The sequence below is a fragment of the Gopherus flavomarginatus genome, chromosome 20 (assembly GCF_025201925.1).
Source record: "Gopherus flavomarginatus isolate rGopFla2 chromosome 20, rGopFla2.mat.asm, whole genome shotgun sequence".
NCBI classification, from domain to species: domain Eukaryota; kingdom Metazoa; phylum Chordata; order Testudines; family Testudinidae; genus Gopherus; species Gopherus flavomarginatus.
Genome location: NC_066636.1, coordinates 3,746,390 through 3,772,028, shown reverse-complemented (window position 1 = coordinate 3,772,028; position 25,639 = coordinate 3,746,390). Strand labels below are relative to the sequence as shown.

Sequence of the window (25,639 nt, the reverse complement as noted above, 5' to 3'; positions counted from 1 at the left end):
CCCGTGAGCCACTTCAGCCGTCCCCGCAAACCGCTCCACTCCGCTCACTGTTCCATGGCTGCTCCAACATGCTGCAAACTGCTCCGCTCTGCCAGCCGCTTAGCGATAGATCTTCAGGCTCCCCCACTAGTTAACACAGCCCTCAGTGATCTCAGCTCAGTAAGCTTAGCTCTTTTAGTGATTTCAGCTTGTAGTAGGGGAGCCCCAGTGGTGCACCATTGGCCCAACATGAATTCAGCTCAGCAGCCTCTAGATGGACTCCTAATGGAATCAAAATTAGCTCTGCTCTTCAACAGTGGAGAAAGGAGGTGCTGCCATTGGTGTTCCAGACCCTCAAAAGGGGCCCATGCCATCAGGCAGACACATCAGTCCCCAACCTCTCTCATTTCAATGGGTTTTGGCACCCATGTCCCTTGTCTAGCAAGTGCTACTTAATTGATAGAGACATCTCTATGTCATAAAGCAGTCTCTGAGTTCCTCATTCACATAATCAGGGTGACAACACTTTATTCCTCCAGCCCCAATAACAAAGAAATTGGGGATCCCAGAGCTGTCAAAATAACCATCCCAGGCTGCCGTGGGCTATGCTAGGTGGGGTGGGTGTGCCAATGCAAATACCTAAAATTCCTTTCCACCCTCCCCATAATTCACCACCAGATATCAAGGTAGAGCTCATCCTGACTCTGCTTACAGAGGTTTTCAAGGCCTAGCTTGAGCAAGCCCTGGCTGGGATGATTTAGTTGGGGTTGTCCAGCTTTGAGCAGGGGGTTGGACTAGAACCTCCTGAGGTCCCTTCCTACCCTGGTATTCTATGATTCTATCTCAGCACCTGGTGAGCCATCACCATGAGGTGTTATGTGCGGCTGTTACCCCGCTGCCTCGCCCCAGAGATGGCTGCATCTCAGCACCGGGTGAGTCATGCCTGTAATTAAGATCGCTAAAGTGCTAGCGCCCCCTAGAGAGGGAAGGCCCCGTGTCCCATTCCCTGCACCCCTGAGCTAGCCAGACCCAAACGATGTGAGCCGGTGACCCCAGAGGGGAAAGACCTGGTGTCCCATTCCCCGTCCCCCCTAAGAGCCAGCCAGTCACTGCCCTGGGGCTGGACTGGAGCCAGCGACCCCTAGAGGGGCACTGAGCTGCAGAGAACAGGGTGGGGGCTCAGTAGGGGGCACCAGGCTGCAGGGAGTCGCAATAAAGCACCACTGGAGTCAAAATAAACAGGCCCCATTTGTTTTAATGGGAAAGCTGAAGAGAAGCAGTGAGGCGGCTTATAGCTCCAAATCCTTTGACGCTTGGGGCTGATGGGGGTCGGGTGGGGGCAGAGGTGGGTGTCTTCTGTTTCCTGCCATCCCTGAGGGTGGCTGGGTAGCACCCCCAAAAGTTGACCCTCCCTTAGCGTTAGCCCAGGAGTTCACTGGCTCCCTTTCATTGCCCCTCCCAACGTGAGCCCCCACACAGATCTGGGGGGTCCCTCTGGCAATCAGGATGTTTCCCCCACCGATCCAGCCCGTCCCCTGCTTGAAATGGAGCTAAATTCTGCACCCCCTGAGCTGGTTCCAGAGTCCTCCCTCCAGGGCTCAATCCCCCCCCAAACTACAACCCCCCAAAAGGGGAATGTGAGCCCCCCAAATCAACTGCCTTTACATTCATCCCCAAACTGGGGAAAGCCCTTGGGATTGGCCATGAAACTGGGAACCCCAGGCTACACCCAAACTGGGGCTAAGGCATGTGATTCTGTCACCAAACAGCAGGGGACACTGGGGAGCCAAGAGTCCACCTGACTGCACCCCAAATCCCTGACCACATCAGCCCCCCCCAAGCTGGCACCCCCTAGAGGGGAAAGCCCCCGTGTCCCATTTCTCAACCCCTCCCCTGGCGCCAAGCCAGCCAGTCCCCCGACCTGGGACTGGATTGGAGCCAGCACCCCCAGAGGGGAAAGGCCCCATGTCCCATGTGTTGGGGCAAGGAAGTGCTGGTATCTGCAGAGAATGTCTCTCCCCCGGTGGCAGGGATGGCGTCAGTAGTGGGATCAGCAAGGTACTTGGTGGGGGAGGAGGGTCAGTTGACTCTTCCAGGCATGTTCATATAAACCTTCTGGTCTTCTGCAGAGTGAGACAAGCAAAGAGCATCGGTTAGCAAACAGCCAGTCTGATTTGGGAGGAGGGGAAATGGCGGCGGAGCAGGGGGTGGGGTGGGGGTGGGGATCCCAGCAACAGGAGAGGGGGTGGCATGGCGGGGTCCAGTGAGGAAGGGGGTGATGTGGGACACACAGGCTGGTGGGGATCCCAGCAGCGGGGCAGAAGGCAACCGGCTGGGGGGATCCTGGCAGTGGGGGAGGGGTTGGGGGGGGAATCCTGGCAGGGGGAAGGGGCAGTAGGCCGGGGGGAGCCTGTCAGTGGCAGAGGGGGTGGCATGGGGGGGATCCCAGCAGGGGGGGAGGGGCAGTAGGTGGGGGGATCCTGGCAGTGGCAGAGAGGGTGGCATGGGGGGCAATCCTGGCAGGTGGGGAGGGGTTGGCATGGGGGGAAATTCTGGCAGGGGGGAGGGGCAGTAGGCCAGGGGGATCCTGGAAGTGGCAGAGGGGGTGGTATGGGGGGAAATTCTGGCAGGGAGAAGGGGGAGTAGGCCGAGGGGAGCCTGGCAGTGGCAGAGGGGGTGGTATGGGGGGCAATCTTGGCAGGGGGGGAGAGGGTGGCATGGGGGGGATCCCGGCAGGGGGGAGAGGCAGTAGGCAGGGGGATCCTGTCAGTGGCAGAGGGGGTGGCATGGGGGGGATCCCGGCAGGGGGGGAGGGGCAGTAGGCAGGGGGATCCTGGCAGTGGCAGAGGGGGTGGCATGGGGGGGATCCCGGCAGGGGGGAGGGGCAGTAGGCGGGGGGATCCTGGCAGTGGCAGAGGGGGTGGCATGGGGGGGTCCCGGCAGGGGGGGAGGGGCAGTAGGCAGGGGGATCCTGGCAGTGGCAGAGGGGGTGGCATGGGGGGGATCTCGGCAGGGGAGGAGGGGCAGTAAGCGGGGGGATCCTGGCAGTGGAAGAGGGGGCGGCATGGGGGGGATCCCGGCAGGGGGGAGGGGCAGTAGGCAGGGGGATTCTGGCAGTGGCAGAGGGGGTGGCATGGGGGGGTCCCGGCAGGGGGGGAGGGGCAGTAGGCGGGGGGATCCTGGCAGTGGCAGAGGGGGTGGTATGGGGGGCAATCCTGGCAGGGGGGAGGGGGTGGCATGGGGGGGATCTCGGCAGCGGGGGAGGGGCAGTAGGCGGGGAGATCCTGGCAGTGGCAGAGGGGGTGGCTTGGGGGGGTCCCGGCAGGGGGGAGGGGCAGTAGGCAGGGGGATCCTGGCAGTGGCAGAGGGGGTGGCATGGGGGCGTCCCGGCAGGAGGGGAGGGGCAGTAGGCGGGGGGATCCTGGCAGTGGCAGAGGGGGTGGCATGGGGGGGTCCCGGCAGGGGGGGAGGGATGGGGCATCTCCCCGCCAACACTCACCGCTGTTGTCCGTGGGTTTGCCGCAGCGTTTGGTGCAGTGATACACCACGACGATGAGGACCAGGGTGAAGATGAGGTCTCCGATCACCAGGCCGACGATGACGGGCGTCTGGATCTGGTAGCAATCCCCGCACGGCTCTGCGGGAGAGCGGCTGTGAGCCCCAGAGCGCAGCGCGGCATTAGGGGCACCGCGGAGCGGGGTGGGGGCTCAGCAGGGGGCGCTGGGCGGCGGGAGCGGGGTGGAGGGGCTCAGCAGGGGGCGCTGTGCTGCAGGGAGCGGGGTGCGGGGCTCAGCAGGGGGCGCTGTGCTGCAGGGTGCGGGGCTCAGCAGGGGGCGCTGTGCTGCAGGGAGCGGGGTGCGGGGCTCAGCAGGGGGCGCTGTGCTGCAGGGTGCGGGGCTCAGCAGGGGGCGCTGTGCTGCAGGGAGCGGGGTGCGGGGGCTCAGCAGGGGGCGCTGTGCTGCAAGGAGTGGAGGGGCCCAGCAGGGGGCACTGGGATGCGCGGAGCGGGCGGGGGCTCAGCAGGGGGCGCTGGGCTGCGGGGAGCGGGGTGCGGGGGCTCAGCAGGGGGCGCTGGGCTGCAGGGAGTGGAGGGGCCCAGCAGGGGGCGCTGGGCTGCGGGGAGCGGGGTGCGGGGGCTCAGCAGGGGGCGCTGGGCTGCGGGGAGCGGGGTGCGGGGCTCAGCAGGGGGCACTGGGATGCGCGGAGCGGGCGGGGGCTCAGCAGGGGGCGCTGGGCTGCCGGGAGCGGGGTGCGGGGGCTCAGCAGGGGGCGCAGGGCTGCGGGGAGCAGGGCGGGGGCGCCCAGCAGGGTCAGTGTGTTTGCCGCCCCCTGCTGGAGGGGCTGAGCCCTGTGCTATGGGGGGGGCGGCTCCCCCCGCAGTCCCGCTCTCCGTGGCTCGGCTCCGTCCCGCTCTCACTCACCCTGTCCCTGGGCGGAGACGGCGTCTGCTGCGGAGAGAAAGGAAACGGCCTGATCCAGCGCCAGCCCCACTTCTGCCCTTGTGCCCCCCCTGCCCCCCTCTGCCCCCCCCACGCTCTAACCCCCCCTCGGGCCGCCCGTTCCCTGGGGGTTACTCAGTAACGATCAAAACCCGAAAGAAATTCCCTCCCCAAAACTCCGTTCACCTGCAATTCAATGGGCTTCCTTCTGCTCCCCCCCACTGCAGCCCTCCCCCCCAGGCCCCCTCACTCCTGACCCACAGCCCAGCCCTGGGCTCCCCCGACCCCCGGCTCTGCCAGTGCCCCTCACTCCTGACCCAGAGCCCCCCATCAGCCCAGACCTGGGCTCCCCACCCCCCAGCTCTGCCAGTGTCCATAACTCCTGACCCACAGGCCCCCGTCAGCCCAGACCTGGGCTCCCCCCACCCCCTAGCTCTGTCGGTGCCCCTCACTCCCGACCCACAGCCCCTGCAAACCCAGCCCTGGGCTTCCCCCACACTAGCTCTGCCAGTGCCCATCACTCCCGAACCGCAACCCCCCGTCAGCTCAGCCCTGGGCTCCCCACCCCCCAGGGCTTCCAGTCCCCCTCACTCCCGACCCACAGCCCCCTGCCAACCCAGCCCTGGGCTCCCCACCCCCCAGCTCTGCCGGTGCCCCTCACTCTCAACCCGCAGCCCCCTGCCAGCCCAGCCCTGGGCTCCCCACCCCCAGGTCTTCCTGTGCCCCTCACTCCTGAACCACAGCCCCCATCAGCCCAGCCCTGGGCTCCCCCCACCGCCCAGCTCTGCTGGTGCCCCTCACTCCCAACCCACAGCCCCTGCTAGCCCAGGCCTGTCCCCTCCACCCGCACCCCTGCCGGTGCCCCTCACTCCTGACCCACAGCCCCCTGCCAGCCCAGCCCTGGGCTCCCCACCCCCCAGCTCTGCCGGTGCCCCTCACTCTTGACCCACAGCCCCCCGTCAGCCCAGCCCTGGGCTCCCCTCCCCACAGCTCTTCCGGTGTCCCTCACTCCCGACCCACAGCCCCCCGCCAGCCCTGCTCTGGGCTCCCCACCCCCTAGCTCTGACCCACAGCCCCCCTTGCTGTACAGAGCAGTACCCAGTTTCCTTGCCCAGTTGTGGGGGGCTGTGGCTGTGGATATGTGGGGGCTGAGGGGTGGGGAATGGCCACTCTGTGGGGGGGAGCCAGGTGTGTTCACCCCCCCTAGGCAGCATCTGGTGGGGTTCAGCAGCAAAGAGGAAGTGAAAGGGACGTTTTGAAACACTTCCCTGTCCCTGGTCCCAGCCTGGGGTTTGCACAAGAGGATGTGGCAGCAGCAGGAGCTCGACCGAACCTTCTTCCCTGGGGGGTTCGGCCCAACCCCCTCCCTGCTGCCCTCCCTGCCAGGGGCCATCCTCTGTCCCCCCCACACACACACACTCCCCTCGGGTCACAGCCCGCCATGCCCTCAGCTCCCACATCTGTCCCCAGAGCCTGGGAGCCCCAGCTCCTGGGTTCCCCCAGTGTTGCCAGTGGAGAGGGATCTAGTGAATTAGAGGGGAGGGGGCAAAGGGGTCGCGAGCCAGGACTCCTGGGTTCTCCCCACTGCTGCCAGCGGAGGGGGTCTAGTGGGTTACAGTGGAGGGCGTGGGGACGGGGAGCCCGGACTCCTGGGTTCTGTCCCCGGCACGAGGAGGAGTGCGGGGTCTGGTGGTTTAGAGCAGGGGGGCTGGGAGCCCGGACTCCTGGGTTCTGTCCCTGGCATGGGGAGGGGAGTGGGGTCTAGTGGTTTAGAGCTGGGGGGCTGGGAGCCCGGACTCCTGGGTTCTCCCTACTGTTGCCAGAGGAATGGGGTCTAGTGGATTAGAGCAGGGGCGGAGGGGTTGGAGCCAGGACTCCTGGGTTCTCTCCCCAGGCGCCAGGTGGACACTCACCAATGAGGAGACAGAGGAAGGGCAGGGCAGGGCCCCACATGATGAGCTCGCCCTGGGCAGGCCTACGGGCAGCAAAGCCGGCGCTCAGCCACTCTCCCCTCCAGCAGCGGCCAGGCGATTGCTACATGTTTGTGACATTCTCTCTGGAGCCCAGCACCCGCCACAGTCACCCACATCCGGGGCTGGGGCACGGCCCAGGAAGACCATGGCAAAGACGCACAGGATGTGGGGGAGTGGAGAGCGCAGGGGCTGAGTCACATTTGCCAGCCACAGGCTGTTGCTATGCCCCCTCTGCTCTAACCACTAGACACCCCTCCCCTCCCAGAGCCAGGGAGAGAACCCAGGAGTCCTGGTTCCCAGCTCCCCTGCTGTGACACCAGCTGCGGGTCTGGCCCCATTGACTCCAACGGGGATCCGGCTGATTGCCGCAGACTGGGCTCTGCCAGTCTCTCCTCGCACCACGTGAGCTGAGCCCTTGTGCGGCCTGGGAGCAGGTTTCTGTTTACAAACTGACTCCCTCGAACGCGCCTCACTCAGCTGGCTTTGAAATTCACTGTGATCGTTCGCCCACCCCCCTCCCTGCCCTGTCACAGACACGCCCTGGCGCTGAGCAGGAGCCCCCACCCCTCAGACCCTTCACCTGCACCATGGACAGAACCCGGCGTTTATGAACCCTTACTGCCCCTTTGCCTTGGGCTCACCCCATGGCAAGAAAACTCCCTGCCCCACTGCCGACACAACCTAGCCCACGCAGCGCTCCCGTGAGACCCGCCAGCCCTCGCAACATACATGTGCGCCCCTTTCCCAATACCCCACAACCAGGCAGGGGGCACAGAGAGCGGCTCACAGACACTCCCCACGGAGTGCAGGCCCCCCCCCAAGATCACCCCATGCCCTAGTCACATCTCTGCCAAGCTGCTCCAACCAACCCACCTGGGGGCAAGGTGACAAGAGAGCAAGTGTGAAAAATTGGGACCCTTTTTTGTTTGTGGGTGGGGTGGGGAGGGGATAGTTGTTCATTAAGACACAGCCCCTAATACTGGGGCGATCCCAATATTGTCTGGTCACAATCCCAGGGGCAGAGTTAAGGTTACGTGGGTGTAAGCTAGGTGGAGAGGAGAGGGGAGGGAAATCAATCCACTCCCCAGTTCTGTGGTACAGAATTACTCTTGCCAGCTCTAAACTACTGATCTGCACAAGCCATGAATTTCTGTCCTCACCAGAGACTCCGGCCGGATTTTCGATAGCAACCCTCGAAATCTGACAGGTGGTGACTATACTAGGAGTTGCTTCCCCTAGGCATCCCCAGAAGACAACTACCCACCCCGCACACTCCCAGAATGGCCTCTGGCTACGTAACTTGCCAGCGACCGCCCCTGCACCGAAGCCAGCCCAGCTAGAGGTTAGTGATTTGCCTTTCTAATGAAGAATAAGCCCTACAATATAGCGATTTCTGTCACCTTCCATAATACGGCCTGCGATCGGGACTCCGGAGAGTCGGAGATTTTCTGCTTTCACTTACGCTCACCCTGGGTGTTCTACTGACCATTAAATGCAGCGACATTCCTGCCCCTCAGCCGACTGGCCTAGCACCCGCACTATTGAGGGCAGAGGTGTCGTCAAAGGAGAAAAACCGGGCCAAGAGCATCACGCCCTGTCTCAGCTCTGCTTACGTGATGCCTCCTGAAGCCAGGGGTCGCTGGCCTGCAATCCCTCCTGGCTGCTGGGTTTCCCGGCCGGCGTCCCACGAACATCTGCAAAACGCCCGATTCAGTCAGGTCCCCCAGTGGCTCTGGTGAGGGGACTGGATCGGACCGGGGTGCACACCGGCCACCAGTTCCGTCCCGCCTGGCAGCACACGCTGCTGAGTGCAAGGAGGTGGGGGGGCACGCGGAGACACCTGCCCATCATGGCAACGTCCACATGTGCAGTATTTTTTAAAAGGCCAAAACATGAGAGACAAAGACGATTTTTCTAATGGGAGAAAACTGAATTTTTTTGCTCTTTGAAAAGCACCAATGGAATTAAAATGTTGAGCCGGAAGAACAAATAATTTTTTTCCTCAAAATTTTGGAGCAGAAAATCCCAAGAGGACTCTGCCTGGGAAGCCAGGAGGTGATTACTTACACTGCACATCCACTGAGACAGGCGGAGACTGTCTATAGCCGATCGCGTTCTGAGCCTCACAGCTGTAGCTACCGGACCGCTCCTTTGTGGCAGGGAAGGTCAGGACGCTCTCCTGGGTCTCCTGATAATGGGTGTCATCCTTGTACCACGTATATTTGGTCACCGGGGGGTTACTGCTGCCCACAAAGCAATTGAACATCACAGCATCGCCTTCCCGGATGCGCTGGGGGTTTTGGAGGGTGATTCGTACCTCCTTGGGGGGATCTGGAAAAGAATCCAGGTCGGGATGTGTCTTGGTGTTCGAGGTGGGGAGGTTATAGGCAGGAAATAAAAAGGAGGGAAGTGCCCCAAGCATAGCCAACGCCTGCCTGAGTCTGCAGAGAGCCTGAGCCCATTGCTCCGAGAGGGGGGAACTATCCCCGGGTGTTAACTCCCAGCTCCATTGCACTGAGGTCCTGTGTCCGAGCAGGGGCTCTGTGAGGCAGGAGGGGGAGAGCATCCCACCCATGAACTTGGGTGCTGAGGTACATACCGGGATCCCATCTCTCACACCAGTGCTTCTGCAGAGGGCGGAAGGAGGTCCTAGAGGAAGGCTACAGCTCCTGCCCCTCCAGGATTCATGCAGGCTCTGCCCTGCCAAGCTGGAGTGCAGATCCTGGATACCCCACTCAGCTGCAGTGCCCCCTGCTGGTCCCCTGGCTACTCACACTGTACGTCGACTGTAATGGCCGGCGACTCCGACATCCCGACTCTGTTCTGAGGCTTGCAGTGGTAGGAACCGGACTGGTTGGCATGGATCTTGTCGAAGCGAAGCTCCTGCTGGGTTTGTGCTGGGATGTGCTGCCCGTTTCTGTACCATGTGTAGCTGCTGATGGGCGGATGAGCCCTGCAGGAGCAGCTGAGCACAACCGTGTTCCCTTCCTGGATCTGAGAGCCTGTCACCAGTTCAACATGCACGTCCTTTGGGGCATCTGGGGAATAAAAAGGCCCTGATTTAAATGGATTATTCTGTGGGGAAACCCTAAGTGACTTGACCAAGGTTACCCGGAGACTCCAGTGGCAGAGAACAAACTGAACTTAGTTCCCTGGTGAACACCTGATGCACGGGCCCATCCTGTCTTTAGAGGTAGGGTGGGGAAACGGAGGCAGTGTCAATGCACAGCCCTGCCTGATTTGGGGAAATGGCCATTATTTCTCTCAGGAAGTTTTGGAGGGTTACATCTGAAATGTTTGTGTTTTCAATGAAAACGCCCCAGACATTTCCAGTGGAAAAAAAAATCATTTTCCGGTTTGTGATGGAGTGATCACCCCACACTGGAAAGCAAGGGGTTAAAAGCAGCCAATCAGAGAGCGACTGAATGGAGCAGCCAATCAGGTCTCAGAGGGCTCATATAAAAGTAGCTGCAGGGGCGGGGGCAGAGACAGTCAGTGTCTGCAGGGTGCCCAAGGAGAGAAGACGGGGTTCCTAGCAGGCTGGGAGGCCTTGAGAAGAGGACGAAGGAGATGCTGGGACCATGAGGACGTGGCCCAGGGAACTCAAGCAGCAGAGACAGAGGTTAGAGGCGCAGCAGGTCTGCAGGTGGTGACGATGACGGGCGACACATCACCAAGAGGGGGCTAATCCCCCAGACGGCCAGCAGGAGGCACCGCTCTGGCGAGTGAACCCTGTCACACGGTCTCAGGAAAAGTTCAAAACCCTGAATATGTTTGGATTTTCAGCGGGCTGCACCCCCAGCCCACAAAACCAAACCAATTGTCCAGTGACACGAATTATCTGTCTGTGACAATTTTCTGTCTGTCTCCAAAAGCTGCGGGGGCGGGGGGCGGGAAAGTGCTTTGTGGTCTGTGGGTTTTTTAGCACAATCCGGGACATTTCATCTCAAAAGTGAATATTACTCTTGCATTACACATTATTTTCTGCAAATGCCATAGACCAAGCATGAGTTGCCGAATTCATTCAGGCGGAAGACACTCTCTGGCTCTCCCAAGAGGTGACGGGTTGAAAAAACTTGCAAATGTTTGAAACAGCCATGTCGCTTCTGCTTCAAAATGGGTAGATATGGGGGACAGGGGAAATGTCACATTTTTTAAATGACACATTTTCCATTTTTCTCCTGTTTGCCCCTGAGCGCAATAAAATAAATTGTTCCAGTGTTTGTGGTTTGTTTGTCTTGTTCTCCCAAGTGTGTGTGTGTGTGTGTCCTTGCTGCCCCATGCTGGAGAGGTTGAATCCTGCTCTGCGTGTGTAAGCTCTCCCCTTGCTGGAGGGAATGGGTCAGATCTGTCTCTCTGTGTGTAAGACTAGGCACATTGCCCTCTGCTGGCTGGAACCAGAATTGTCACGCTGTGTGTCAGAGGCCTTGTACTGCTAAGAGCTAATGGAGATTCCCCTTTAACTTTAGTTCCTGTCTTTTCCAATGCCACAAGCCCTGCCTATTTCACCTCCTCTGATGACCACATCACAAGCATCTAGGGAAGAACCTCCTAGTCTCCCTCCTTGTGCTTAGCAGAGGTATCTAGTCTCAGGCAGTTCCACAGACCCTGCTTTCCCATCTGGCCCCAGCCCCCACACTCACACTGGATGTCTATTTGCAGCGTTGGGGATCGGATTGCGCTTATTTCATTGACGGCTTCACAGACATAGGAACCGGAATGCTCGTCCCCCTTGGCTTCAAACTCCAGCCTCTGTTCCTGCCCCTGGTGCAGCCGCTGTGAGTCCTTATACCAGTTATATGTGGAGACGGGGGGGTTGCTGCCCTTGGTTATGCACATCAGCATGAGTCTGTCCCTCTCTCGGATGATCTCTCCAGGTGTCGCTTTCACCTGGACTCCCTTAGGGGCATCTGGAGCAAACCAACACGCAGGTGAACAGCTGAGATATGGACACTGTCCAGAGGTGGGGCAAGGAAAGGGACACTGGGCCTTTCCCCTCCAGGCAGCGCCAGCTCCCATCCAGGGCAGAGACTAGCTGGCTCAGGGGGACGGGGAATGGGGCATTGGGCCTTTCCCCTCTAGGGGGCGCTGGCACTGACCCTCATGCCCATCCCTGCCCAGTGGGACGGCCCCACTCTTCCTTCAAAATACAGCCAGCTCGCACCCCATTGGCCAATCTGCTTCCACCCATCTGGACCCATATCCACCTCCCTGGTGCCCCCCAAGAAATGCAGCCCCTAGGGTGCTTATGGGTCAGTGCCAGAGCTACTGGTGGGGCTGGTGCTGTCAGACCCAGGGGCGCCCAGTTCAAATCCCCCCCCACCAACTCACATTTCACGTCCAGCACCACACTGCTGTCAGAGCTCGGTGTCCCAGCCCGGGTGTTGAGCCGGCAGGTTACATTTGTCCCATGGTCCTGCCAGGTGGGCGTGAAAGTCAGTGTGTTCTCGGTCCTTCCACTGCCCGTCCTTGTGGTGGGCTCAGAGGTCCTATGCCCCAAACCGACCCACGTCAGGGTTATGGGATAGTCAGGACAATAATAGGCTATGGAGCAAACTGCCTGGGCCGGGATTGACTCCCTGAGCTCGCTGGGTGCTTTGATTTGAGGAGCTGGAGGTGAAGCTGTGCCAGGGGGACAAAGAGAAAAATTATTATGGAGAACACTTTATTATTAGGTGGTGTTAGATGTTTGGCTGCATGTGTGTGTTCTCTCTGTGTGCTGCCCCAGCTCTGCACGGACACCTTGAGTGAACCACCCAATGACCACAAGATCCGTTAAGGTATGAAGGCACCAGGCCAGGTTTATTGTCGACAAAGCATGATAGTAGCACCCAGAAGACTCTATGAGGACACTAAGATATGTCTGCCCATGACAATGGAGGCAGCTCAGTCCATGGTGGGACTTTCCACTGCCCCTTTGGCTGGCCAAAGAGTCTCCCTCTGAGGCTTTGTCTGCATTGGAACTTCATTGGCAAAACTTGTCATTCAGGGGTGTTAAAAAACACACACACCCCGAATGACAAAAGTTTTACCAACGAAAAGTGCTGGTTGAACAGTGCTTTGTGGGCAGGAGCACTATCCCGCTGACAAAGCCGCTGCCACTCCTTGGGGATGGAATTTTTTTGTCAGCAGGAGAGCTCTCTGCTGCCGACAAACAGTGGCTACACTGCACGCCTCTTAGCAGCAGGGCTGTAGCAGCACAGCTGTGTCGCTGAAAGGTGCCTAGTGTAGACAAAACCTTAGATACATCCTTATACTCTGCTATAAACAAGTTCCATACTGTCAGCCTGATCTGATCTGTTAGGAGGGGTCAGTGTGTGCCTCTTATCCTGGGGGAAGGTTTTTGTACCTTCCTTGGTACCACTTAATATCGGGCTGTGTTTGCGTGAGTGCTCTGTGCCTAGCACTTAGCAATGTGAATCTCTGCAAGATCAGCCCTGTTCTTGCCCCATTCTGTGAGCAGGGCCTGTCTCATACCAGGCCTCTGATACAAAGGCTCGCATCACAGGCTCTCTTCCTAATGCATTAGGTACGTTACGGTAGAGTCCCTGCCCCAGGTGCGATCTGGGCCCTGTTATGCAGGGCGCTGCCCAGACACAGCGAGAGACAGTCCCTGCCCCAAAGAGACCACAGTGGAAACAGGCAAAGGATTATTCTCCCTGATTTTCATTTGGGGAAACTGAGGCACGGAGAGCTGAAATGACTTTCCCTGGGACACCCAAGGAAAAGGGAAAATATGAAATAACAAAACCCAACCCCCGACATCCTTCCTCGTGCTGCACTTGGGGTGAAAAGGGAATAAAAAGCAAGTCGAAAAGTGAAATTCAAGATTTGTGGGTAAAATATTTCAGGAGAAATGTGGAAAAACACCATAAAACAGAAGAAACTTAGAAGTTTTCCACCCAAACCATTGTTCTGTTTTGCTAGAGGCTCTGCTGAACAGCACAGGGGATAACAACCTACTGCTTCCACTAGGTGAGGACCCATCTCCTTTAGCTCTACTAGAAGAGGTCAGTGCTGCTCTCGTGCAGACAGGGAGTTCAAGGCTGGCTGTAGCCCCAGACTTTAGTGAGAGTCGTTGCCTCATTAAAGGGATGGGACAGAGGTGGAGAAAATAGGAACAGCCGGCTTGGATGTCATCCCAGGCGCACTGAGCTGCGTCCCCAGTGATGGCTGCTACCAGAGCAGGGTCTAGTGTTTGCGGGGGCTAGAAGCCAGGACTCCTGGGTTCTCTCCCCAGCTCTGGGAGGGGAGTGGGGTTGAGTGGTTAAAGCAGGGGGGTGGGCTATGAGTCTTTAGTCTGTTCCTACAAGGAAGCAGAGGACTTTCCCTCTTACCCATCACGTTCACACTGATCTTAGTCATCCACTTCTTCTCCTCCTCCTGTTTCCTAGGGTTCGAGATGACCAGTCTCAGCCCGTATGAGCCGTTCTCGCTGGCCCGCAGGTCAGACAGCTGTAGGCTGCAATCTCTCTCCAGGTCCCCCAGGAACCTCACATGCCCTGCAAAGGCCGGGCTGATGGCGACGTTGTGTTTATACAGGACGGTGCCACTAAAATCTTTCTTCTCAAAGTCATACACAGGGTTCAGGTACCAGGTCAGGGAGCTGATGATCAATTTCTTTGTCTTTATGGAGTTCACGACACATGATTTATAGCGGCACGGGATGGACAGACAGGCCCCCGTCCAAGCGATCAGGGACTCGGGGACCTCGACAGGTGGGTCACATTGACACAGGAAGCCTGGAAGCAGCAGAGTGACAGAGATGGCAGCGAGGGGCAGGCTGGCTGGGTGCTTCCAGTGCCAAACTGGGACTCAGGAGATCGGGGTTTGATTCCCAGCACTAAATTCCCTGTTTAGCTCATGGTGTGGCTCTGGGCTTCAGTTTTCCCATCAGTACAATGAGGAGAACCCAGGAGTCCTAGCACCCAGTGCCGCCCCCCCACTCTAATCATTGGACCCTGCTCCCCTCCCAGGGCCAGGGATAGAACCCAGGAGTCCTGAATCCTTGCTCAGCCCCCTATCATTGAATTGCATCAATCTGAGGCAAGAGAAGTAAATCTCACAGAGGAACATCTCCCCCTGGGCTTGTGACCCCCTGGCCGGGTCCCCAGGGCTCTGAGGGAGCCAGATGCTCAGGGCGAGGGGAAGGGGCCTTACCTGGTAGAAACAGCAGCCAGATGATACGCCTCATGGTGACCCCAGGGCAGCCGTGGCGCCAGGGAGCAGAGGAAAGAGCGAAGGGCTGGTTGGTTCCTGCGATGACCCAGAGCAACATCAACCACCTGGAGGGGAGAGAGACCAGCTAGAGGGGAGACTGCAGGGAACCCGCTACCTGCCCTAACCACTAGACCCTGCTCCCCCCTCAAGGGTGAGAGAGAAGCCAGGCGTCTTGGGTCCCAGTCCCCCTGCTCTGACTAACCAAAAGGCAGATGAAATAGCTGCCGGATGGGTTTGTCGCGCATGGCGTGGTACAAAGGGCATCACATTTACATAGGGAGGAGAACCGTTACACACCCTGCTGAACTGGGTGCTGTTACTAGAGGTCTTGGTACAAACCCACCCACACTCCCCAGGACCTCACACCAGATGCCTCTAATTGGTTTGGGGGTGGGGGCTGGGAGCCAGGACTCCTGGGTTCAATCCCTGGCTCTGGGTGGGGAGCAGAGTCTAGTGGTTAGAACAGCAGACGAGCCCAAAACTCTGAGACCACTTGTGAATGAGGGTCTTTCATTCACCCCTGTGCCTCAGTTTCCCAGCTGCACAGCGGGAACCCAGCCACACGCCTGCTGTCAGGCTGTGGGCATCGCCGCAGGCTGGGCACGGTACAGCCCAGCGTCATGGGCCCCGGCTGCTCCTCATGTTTGATCCCCCACTTGGGGGATGAAAAGCGCTGACAACGCCCCTCCCCCACTTCCCAGCAGCGCAGGGCACCAGAGAAGCTGTTTCCCCCACGTCAAGGGTCACTGGCTGGGCCTCGGCCGGGGCGTTTTTGTCACAGAGACGCTGCCACTTCCTCTGGGTGTTGAGCTAACCAAAGTGAGGGGGAGGACGTGGGAGAGCAGCCTCAGGGCATGAGAATCGGCACTGACTGCCCCTGCTCTGCCCCCCGCAGCACAGCGCCCCCTAGCATCCCCACCGCACCACAGCGCCCCCTAGTGCCTCTACCCCGCCCCTGCACCACAGCACCCCGTAAAGCCTCCACACCCCCCAGCACAGCGCCCCCTAGCACTCTCACCCCGCTGCCCCCTGCACCCCCTAGTGTCCCCAGCCCACCCCCTGCACCAGAGCACCCACTAGTGTCCCCACCCCACCTCCTGCAGCACAGCTCCCCCAGCGCCCCCGCCCCATCCTCTGCAGCACAGCGCCTCTACCCTGCCCCCTGCACCACAGCACCCCGTAGAACCTCCACCCCCTGCAGCACAGCGCCTCCTAGCATCCCCACCCCCGCCCCCTGCACCACAGCGCCCCCTAGTGCTCTACCCTGTCCCCCTCAGCACAGCGCCCCCTATTGCCTCTACCTCGCCCCCTGCACCACAGCACCTTGTACAGCCTCCACCTTCCCGCAGCACAGCGCCCCCTAGCACCTCCCACCCCATCCCCTGCAGCACAGCGCCCCCTAGTGTCCCCACCCCGCCCTCAGCAGCACAGCACCCCTTAGTGCCAGGGAGCATTCACGGCTCCCAGGAGCAGAGACCTATTGATTGGGGGTGGGAGGCAATCGACCAACCAGATGGAGAGAAATGGGGGACACACAGAGCTCCCCTCATTTGGTCAGAGCAGCCACAGCTCCAGCCGGCTCTGGAATAGACAGTAGATCTGAGAACCAGCTGGGGGTACCATTGACGCCTTCCAGCTCCACCCCACCCCCAGCTCAGCTCTGCCCAGTGTCCCAATGGGGAGGGGGCACAGACTGAGCCCCTGGCATGGGGGGAGCTGGTATGGGGGAGGTGGGAATGGGGGGCTCAGAGGATCCCTGGCCTGGGGGTTAGATTGGGGGACCCTGGTGCAGAGGGGAAACAGGGGGCACCGAGAGCCCCTGCTAAGGGGAAAGAGGTTTCAGGGAGTCCCTGACCTAGAGGTGGTGGGAGGGGGGCACACACGGAGCTGTGGGGGATGGGGGGAGCTCTGCCAACACCTGCTATGAAGTGCCCTGCCCTCTAGTTGATTGTTTCTCCTGAGTCGCGGTGCACCCCAAGGGGCTGGGTTTGCCTGGGAGCACAGGAGGGCGGGGACTGTCTCTCTGTGGGTCTGGAGGGCACTCGGCACAATGGGGCTGCATGGAGCTGGGAAAAGAACCCAGGAGTCCTGGTTCCCAGCCCCTCACTCTAACCACTAGCCTCCACTCCCGTCAGCAGGAGAACATGCAATTACCTTATAGCGCGTCCTGCAGCCGTGGCTCCAGCAGCCAATCTGGCCGGGGGAAGCTGAGCAGCTTTGGAGGCCAAAAGGGGAAGTGGCACCGGGCGGGGAGGGGGTGAGATTTCTGCGGGTCCCCCTGGAGGTGAGCTGGGGGCCAGGCCACAGAGCACCTTGAAAGGAGGCTCCAAATTCCCCCTTTTGCTGCTATGCAGGGGGTTGTTTAGCAGCATCTGAGTCCTTTCACTTTCCTCTCTCTGGCTAAGCAGTGGTGGGCACGATCCGGGCATGGAGGGGATATGGGCAGGGAGCAGGGTGGGGGGCTTTCCCCTGGCAGGCAGGGCTGGCCCCAATGCCCCAGCCCAGCACTAGGGGAATAGAAAGGTCACTAATTGCTCAGATCTCAGCCCAGACCTGGGGTCAGCCTGGGGCACTGACAATAGGGGGCGATCGTGCCCTGGGCACGGGGATGGGGTGGAATATACAATCCTACCTGTAACCTCAGCCCCATCCCATGCAGAGGGTCCTTCTCTGGCCCCGCGTCCATGTCCCCCCCCATGTGGGCACAGACAGAATTACAGCGAGGGGCAGCCTGGCCTGGGCTGCAGGTTCCTTAGCACTGTGGGGCTGCGGTCTGGGCCCAGGGCAGCGCTGACCCCTAGGGGTTGGGTTTCACCCTGGCGGGGCCTGTCCCCCTTTCCCGCCCCTGGGGAATCGCTAGCTGCAAAGTGGCCAGAAAGAAAAACACTTTGTTGTGAATGGAGCCCATGTGTTCAGGGGAGCGAGGGGTCGAAACCAGAAATTGGGGGCACATCGTTTCAATGGCAAAACTGAGCCCCTCCCCCAGTGCTGTCCCTGGTTCTGTCTATTGGCCCCTTTCCTGGCCTGGCCCAGCCCTTCCTGCCTCCATCAGCAGATGTTTTGGATCTGCCCCAGATCCCCTGAGCACGCTTGGGAGCAGCAATGCAGGAGCCCTGGATGAGGAGCATTCCTAGCACGACATGCTGGAAAGCCCTGCCCACAGAGCAGGGAATGGAGAGCGACACAATGGGGTCAGAACAAAGTGCCCTGTGCTAACCACTAGACTCCTCCCAGCACTAGGGATAGAACCCAGAAGTCCCTGCTGCCAAGCCCCTGCTCTAACCACTCCTCCCTCCAAACACACACACACACCCCTCAAGCTGGGGGTGTGATCGCTGCTCTTCAGACCCTCTTTCCCACCGTGTGTCGTTCTGTGTCCCCAGCAGGAATCCTGCTCTCCGGGGATATCGCCAGCCCCTCGCATGATGATGGAGGCGATTATAGCAGCCTGGGGGGCTATTCTAACTGAGCCCGGCCGAGGTCCCTGCGAGCCGTGGTCTTCTCTGTGCTGCCAGGACCCTGAACCCGAGGAGACTCCACCGTCAACGCCCTGGCCTGTATCCACCCTCCTCTGGGAGCTGGAAAAACCCTCTGAAGCAAGCTCACGCCCAGTGCTCGGCCCCCAGCGGCTGCAGAGCCCGGCTGCAGCCCAGACGACACTTAGGGCTGGGAACTGCTGCTGTCAAATGCCGGGTTTTCCTAACTTTGACTTGAGCCGGGAATTTCCTGCCTGTCTCCAATTTGGGATTTGAAAGCTGCCTTGTTCCCCTCTCCTTTGCGCCTGGGAATTGCTGATCACGTCTCACCTTTAACTCCAAGTTAACCAAAGTTTTTTGTCTAGCTATTTCCACTGTTTTTTATCAAGTTGATATTAAAAAAAAAAATTACCCAATGGCTGCATTTCGGAGCTATTTATTCCCAACTGAGTCACCCCAGCTGGGGGTCTGACCCCATTCATTCCAATGGAGACACTGCCGCTTTACCCCACATAGGCACCAACTCCACGGGTGGTCTGGGGCTGGAGCACCCACTGGAAAAAAATGGTGGGTGCTGAGCACTCACCGGCAGCTCCCCATCAATGCTTCCCCCTCCTCGCGCCTCCCGCCCGCCGCAATCAGCTGTTTTGTGGGGGAAGGGGAGAGGAGCGAGGACGCAGTGTGCTCAGGGGTGGGAACAGATGGGACAGGGGTGGGGGAGAGACAGGACAGGGGTGTGGCCTTGAGGGAAGGGGTGGAGTGCGGGTGGGGCCTGGGGAAGTGCCAGGGGTCAAGCACCCCCAGCACAATGGAAAAATCGATGCTTGTGGACCCCTGCTGGGATCTGGCCCTGTTGAGCGATGGCTTCTCTTTGTGTTTAAGGTCCCGGCCATGCAGCGGGGGTCCCAGCTGGTTGGGATTTCAGCAGAGCTCAGTGGAAACCAGCTTGGGGAGAGTCCAACTGGCTGTAAATATCCTGGGTCCGTCCCTGGAGTTCCTGTAGGCCTAAACAGAGAACCAGTGAGATCCCTGCTCGACGGGCCCCAAGGCCAGTGGGGTGGGTGCTGCCAGGACTGGACACTCTGTGGCTGGGGGAATCTCCCCTGAGCCGGTAGCAGGATGGGGTCTAACACACACTCGGGCAGCACCGGTTCCACCCAGCAGGGGGCAGGGATTTGCAGTGTGGGGGATGGGGCGGCTGCAGCCGCACACACACCCCAGCCAGCAAGGGGCAGCAGGGACCGGGGGCAGGAAACAGACCCTGCACTCACCTCTTAGGGTGACTCTGTCTCTGGCCTGCGGGAAAACTCAGCCCCTCGTGGGAAAGGGGAAATAGTTTCTGTTATTAGATCTGTGTCCCCCCAAACCACCAGCCCCCTGAATCCCCCAAGTGTCTCCAACCAGCCCCCATATTACCCAACTCCCCACAAATTTGTCCGACAAGCCCCCCACACCACCAGCCCCTTGGATCCCCCCAAGTGTCTCATGAGCCCCCCAAACCACCGGTTTTATTTGAAGTGAATGCGAGTGATGTGACATTACAGCAGTGAGGGGCCGGCGCTGGCGGCTGCCGTCTCCATTCAGCAGAGTCACCTCGGCCTGGTTTAGATCCAGCGTCACTAGGACACCGGGAGGCCCAGGCCAGTAACACAGACAGTCACAGGAACAAGGTCCCTTGTCTCTGCTCAACTGCATTAAAGTCACCAGCTGAGTGATGACTGTCACCGCGTGTCCAACTCCGAGAGCGATCCGTGCACCAGCGATAGCTGCACACGGACTCGCAGCCTCCCACACAGTGCGAGGGGCTGCTGGGTCTCCCGTGGATTGATCATCAGCAGAAGGAGGGTTCCCTTTGGAGTTTCTCCATAGGAAGCTCAATTTCCCCGCTCTGGGCACCAAGCCCTGTAATAACCTCCCTGCCCAGCGGGATGGGCAATGGTTCCCCTGCGTTAAACTGCCTCCTCTGTGTCAATCAAGTGACGCCCTTTGCACTGCGCCATCCAGCAGCTAATGAGTTAAAGCAGGGGGCTGGCAGCCCGGACGCCTGGGTTCTCTCCCTAGCCTTGAGAGGGGAGTGGGGTCTAGTGGTTAGCGCAGGTAACAGGTTCCCTGCAGTCTCCCCTCTAGCTCCTTTCTCTCCGGTGGTTGATGTTGCTCTGGGTCATTGCAGGAACCAACCAAACCTTCGCTCTTTCCTTTGTTCCCCGGTGCCGCAGCTGCTCAGGGATCACCTTGAGGCGTCTCGTCTGGCTGCTGTTCCTCCCAGGTAAGGCCCCTTCCCCTCGCCCTGACGGTCTGGCTACTTCAGCCCCACAGAACCCTGGGGGCCAGGGAGAAGGGAGGTGAAACCCGGTCGGGGGGGTCACAAGGTCAGAGGGAGGTTTTCCTCTGTGAGATTTACTCCACTTGCATCAAATTAATGTGATCCAGTGACAGGGGGTTCAGAGGGTTGGGCTGGGATTCAGAATTCCTGGGTTCTGTCCCCAGCTCTGGGAGGGGTGTGGGGTCTAGTGGTTAGAGCATGAAGGCCGAGAGCCAGGCTTCCTAGGTTCTCCTCATTGTACAGATGGGGAAACTGAGGCACGGAGCCACACCATGAGCTGAACAAGGCGTTTAGTGCTGGGAATCAAACCCCAATCTCCTGAGTCCCAGTTCGGCACTGGAAATGCCTGGCCAGCCTGCCCCTCGCTGCCATGTCTGTCACTCTGCTGCTTCCAGGCTTCCTCTGTCAATGTTTCCAGCCATCCATCGAGGTCCCCAAGTCCCTGATCGCTTGGACAGGGGCCTGTCTGTCCATCCCATGCCACTGTCAATCCTGTGTCCTGAACCCCACAAGGCCAAACAACCTGACCATCAGCTCCCTGGCCTGGAACCTGAATCCTGGGTATGACCCTGAGAAGAAAGATTTCAGTGGCACCGTCCTGTATAAACACAACGCGGCCTTCGCAGGGCGTGTGAGGTTCCTGGGGAACCTGGAGAGAGATTGCAGCCTGCAGCTGTCTGACCTGCGGGCCAGCGAGAACGGCTCGTAGGGGCTCAGACTGGTCGTCTCGAAGCCCAGGCAGAAGCAGGAGGAGAGAAAGTGGATGACCAGGATCAGTGTGAACATGCTGGGTAAGAGGGAAAGTCCTGGGCTTCTTTGTAGGAACAACCTAAAGACTCACAGCCCAGCCCACTCCCTGCTCTAACCACTCGACCCCACGCCCCTCCAGGAGCTGGGGATAGAACCCAGGAGTCCTGGGCCTCGGATACACAGAGGAATGAGTCGCTCACCTGCAGTACTTTGCCCATGTTCATTGTCTGGCTGTAGATGTGGGATTGCCCGATGCCAGCCAGAGAGCCTGGGCACAGCTCGGTGGTCGCGCTGCCACGGAAAGAGAGAATGTTTGGGGGGCTGGGGATGGCGCGAGGGCATTTGGTTGGTAGCGTTGGGTCGGCTGCAGCACCGTGGCTGGGGATTGGACAGGCTGCTTCAGTCAACAGCACAGAACCCCTGTGGGTCAGTGGCTGGTGGGAGACCCCTGGGCTAAAGCTCCCCAGACCAGACATGAGTCATGGATTTGGGGAATGGGGCTTTCCCCTCTAGGGGGCACTGGCTCCAATCCAGCCCCAGAGTGGGGGACTGGCTGGCTCAGGGCAGGGGGTAGAGAAGGGTGCTCAGGGCCTTTCCCTTCTAGGGCAGTGGTCCCCAAACTGTGGGGTGCACCACCCTAGGAAAGTGAGGAGGAACTTTCAGGCCAGTGTGGTGGGGTCAGATCCCATGGGGGGGCAGGGGGAGAGCCGCACCCAGCCTCATTCTGCCCCAGCCGCAGTTCCAGCCCCAGTCCTGGCCCCAACCCCAGCTCCCGGCAGGGGAGGGGGGTGGGGTGCAGACAGATTCCATTGTGGGTCAGAGAGGGGGAGACAGAAAACGTTTGTCAATCCCTGTGTAGGCAGTGCTGGCTCCGATCCAGCCCCCACCCTGAACAGGGCTCATCCCTCCAGCAGGGGGCGCCCCACCCACGCACCCACCCGCCCACCCATACACCCCCCCACACACACGCCCACTGACCTATCCCCCAGGAGGAGGCGCGTATCAAGCTCACCCGTGGTGAAATTCTTCTAACATGGGCTGGCTGCCCCAGGCCATAGTCCTGGGTGTTCTTGTCATAGATGCATCCAGACATCAGGGTCTCCCCAGGGCCCGGCTGGTGCAGCAAGGCAGGCAGAAGTGAGGCCGCGAGCCACTGCTCTGGGACTGTTCGGTGATGTGTCATAACAAAGGGGAATGCACATAGGCCCCCTCTCCCCCCAGATAAACTACCCAGGGGATTGGAAAGACCTTCTGTCCTGCTCCGGGGAGGGGGTGGAAATTTATAATCCTGTTTTATGGAGGGGGAAACTGAGGGGCAGAGCTCATCTAAAGTCATGCAGTGACTCAGCAGCAGAGCTAGGGAGAGAACCCAGCCCCCCTGGCTCCCAGCCCCATAGACGCACTTACCGCATTGCTGCTCATTCCCTGGCGTTTGCTCCGCCTCTTACTACAAAGAAAGGAGACCAACAGCTCAGAGGCAAAACATCATCTGCTTCGGTTCAGGAATGGAAGGAACAAGACAAAGGCTCCCACAAAATAGAACCTTCTGCCTTGGCTTGACCCCTGCTCTCCTGACCACCAGCCCAGCCGTGCAACCAGGTAGCCACCCAGCCCTTCCCAGGCCCCTTGCAGGTGTCAAGTATTTGTGTGGGACCCAACCACCACCATGCAATCACCTCCCCACAGCTGGGTTTCAATGCATCTGAATTGGCTCAGCAATTCTCAGTCCTGGATTGCTCGGGGTTCTCCGGCAAAGGCCAGACGGAAGGAGCTGGGGATTGCCAGAGATCAGAGACGTGGATATTACCGGTTTGCCAAAGCGCAAATACCTCCAAGCAATAACACCGACCATCCCCACCAGCAGCAATAGGACAACAGCAGCTGTAGGTCCTATGATGTACTTGGGAGCCCAAACAGGGTGGGTGACTGAAAAGGGGAAAGGATGGTTATTGGATCTACCCTGCAGCAGATTTTTGAACACCTTTTGCTGATGGATGGCAGCTGGGTAACAACCACACAATGAGGTTGCAGAGGGATGGATCGTGACATGTGGTGCTAAGATGCAGCCACCTCTGGGGCGGGGCAGCTGGGAAACAGCTGCACGGTGCCACTCCAGAGAGATGGGTAACTTGGTGCTCAGATCCAGACATATCTGGGGCAGAGCAGCTGGGTAACAGCCACAGAGCAATGGCTCGCTCAGCACTGAGATGCAGCTGTCTCTGAGAAAAGGCAGCAAGGTAGTAGCCATACAGGGAAGGCTCAGCCAGGGGTGAGATGCAGCCACCTCTGGGGTGGGGTAGGGTGGGGCAGGGCAGCTGGGTAACAGCCACACAGCAGCATCACATGGCGATGGCTCACTTGGTGCTGAGATGCAGCCACTTCTGGGGCCCAGAGGTGGCTGGACACCAGGAAGGTGGAAGGGTTGACCAAAACTGGTTATTAGGAGGCAGGGGTGGAATATGAGGCTGGGGTCATGAGGTGGGTGCGGTGAAGCAGGGGGATGAGGTGGGGGTACGTGGGGCTGCTCCAGGAGGCCATGTGGGGAGTATTGGGGGCTATGAGGGAGGAGGCTCTCGCCAGCCCTCACTGCTTACGCTGAACTCCAACCGATTCCCTTGCAGAGAGGCTCAGATACCCCCAGCTGGGGCCGGAGACCCAGACCCCGCACGCGTAGCTCCCTCCATCAGAGACGGCTGCCTTGTCAACATGTAAATCCTGCCCGGCTTCTGGCAGCCACACGTCCCCGCGGGATCAGACGTACCTGGTGACGGGCCGCAGGGCAGCAGCCTGGCAGCGCAGGGTAAAATTGGCGCCTTCCCTTAGCGCTGCCTTCCCTGCCGGCCACAAAACCTCGACCCTGGGCATGTTGAGGGCGAGAGTCAGGTGAGTTTGTCAGTGGGGCCCTAGGAGTGAACGAAGGGGCAGGTCCCTCCCCATCCAGTCCCACAGGGCAAGAATATTTGCTAGAGCCAGATGACAGTTTTTGAGGGAATAGAACCCAGGAGTCCTGATTCCCAGCTCCCACCTGCTCTCACCCACAGATCCACCCCTCTCCCAGAGCTGGGGATAAAAGCCAGGAATCCTGACTCCTTGCTCTAACCATTAGTCCCTCCTCCTCTCCTCGTCTCAAGAATAGAACCCAGGCATCCTGGCTCCTACCCCCCCTGCTCTACCCATGCCATGTCTGGCAGCAGAGCTCACCTGTCCCCAGGGTCTGGGATTGGGCAGAGTCACACTCATCCCTATATCCATCCACCTGGTATCTCAGCGCCGCGCCAGGTCCAGCTGGGATGGGGATATTCGCAGCCTGATTGCAGGAGGAACCCTACTGGCAAGGGGTCAGGCTGGGTTACCAACTTTGGTTGGACAAAGTCCCAAAGGTTTCATCACAGGATAATCTTTAATTACAGATTAATCTTTAATTCCTGGACACTCCAGGACAATCCTGGAGGGTTAGCAATCATAGGTCAGGTGCTTCCCATGCACAAGAAGCTGGGTGCGGACGGGGGCAGGGACCAGCCAGGCCGGAGTTGGGCGGACAGGCAGGGCAGGGAACAGAGGTCTCCAGGCTGGCCCAGGAGACGCCCCGACTCGCCGGGGCAGCGAGAAGCCTGGAGGCAGGACGTGGCACAGGGAAAACGGCAGCCCGGGGGCCGAGAGCAGCTGAGGCCCTCGCGGCTCAGCCCAGGGTGGCCCAGGCTAGACCAGGCTGACTGCCCTGAGAACCAGGTGTTCTCCACCGGGGTGAAGCAAGCAGCGAGGACCCGGCTGCTCGGGGTCAGGGTCAAGGCCAGACGCACCCTCGGCTTGAACTGGAGCTGCTGGGGCGAGTGGCTGGGACTTCCCTGCGCTGAAACCCGGTTCCGAGCCCCCTCCTGGCAGTGTAGACGCACTCCCAGGGCTGGGAAATGGTCCCCACCGGCCCCCTGGGCGGCAGCGCGGTGCGTCTGTGTGAATTACTCACTGCTCAGAAGGCAGTAGGCAGGGACCAGCACCAAGCCCATCTCCATCCAGGACAGAGCGCTCAGCCGGGCTGGGGGGAAGGGGTCGGGAATGTGTCACCTGCAGCATTTCTGGGTGTGTCATAAACAGATAGCTAAGGGTTAATGTCTCTTTCACCTGAAGCACCTGACCAGAGGACCAATCAGGAAACCGGATTTTTTTCAACTTTGGGTGGAGGGAATTGAGTGTCTGTGTCTTTGTTTTCTGGCTGCCTGCTTTCTCTGAGCTTTGGAGAAGTAGTTTCTATTTTCTAGTCTTCTGTTTCCAAGTGTAAGGACAAAGAGATCAGATAGTAAGTTATATGGTTTCTTTTCTTTGGTATTTGCATGAATATAAGTGCTGGAGTGCTTTGATTTGTATTCTTTTGGAATAAGGTTGTTTATTCAATATTCTTTTAAGCAATTGACCCTGTGTTGTATCATCTTAATACAGAGAGAACATTTGTACTTATTTTTCTTTCTTTTTATATAAAGCTTT

General features: G+C 59.4%; 1 protein-coding gene and 1 long non-coding RNA gene across 2 annotated transcripts; both read right to left on the bottom strand.

Annotated features, from left to right (window-relative positions):
• Positions 1-1,214: 1,214 nt before the first annotated feature.
• Positions 1,215-16,822, bottom strand: LOC127037943 (B-cell receptor CD22-like). Its single transcript, XM_050930148.1, has 11 exons — positions 16,766-16,822; positions 14,552-14,676; positions 13,729-14,133; positions 11,723-12,013; positions 11,035-11,301; positions 9,166-9,429; positions 8,459-8,722; positions 8,005-8,085; positions 4,401-4,427; positions 3,479-3,616; positions 1,215-2,102 (listed from the first exon to the last, which is right to left on the bottom strand). The coding sequence occupies exons 2-11, from the start codon at positions 14,667-14,669 to the stop codon at positions 2,059-2,061; spliced, it is 1,899 nt and encodes a 632-aa protein (XP_050786105.1). The 5' UTR covers positions 14,670-14,676; positions 16,766-16,822; the 3' UTR covers positions 1,215-2,058.
• A 1,685-nt stretch (positions 16,823-18,507) lies between these two features.
• LOC127038008 (uncharacterized) lies at positions 18,508-19,585 on the bottom strand. The gene is made up of 2 exons (XR_007770544.1): positions 19,359-19,585; positions 18,508-19,084 (listed from the first exon to the last, which is right to left on the bottom strand). It is a non-coding gene; the product is annotated as an uncharacterized LOC127038008 (long non-coding RNA).
• Positions 19,586-25,639: the final 6,054 nt, after the last annotated feature.

Bases quoted from the DNA above. Each gene is read 5' to 3' on its own strand.
- LOC127037943 (XM_050930148.1), bottom strand. From the start codon at position 14,669: ATGTTGCTCTGGGTCATCGCAGGAACCAACCAGCCCTTCGCTCTTTCC. The intron at 3,617-4,400 runs GTGAGTGAGAGC...GCTCTCCCGCAG, and splicing joins CGTCTCCGCCCAGGGACAGG to AGCCGTGCGGGGATTGCTAC. The intron at 2,103-3,478 runs GTGAGTGTTGGC...CTCACTCTGCAG, and splicing joins CAAACCCACGGACAACAGCG to AAGACCAGAAGGTTTATATG.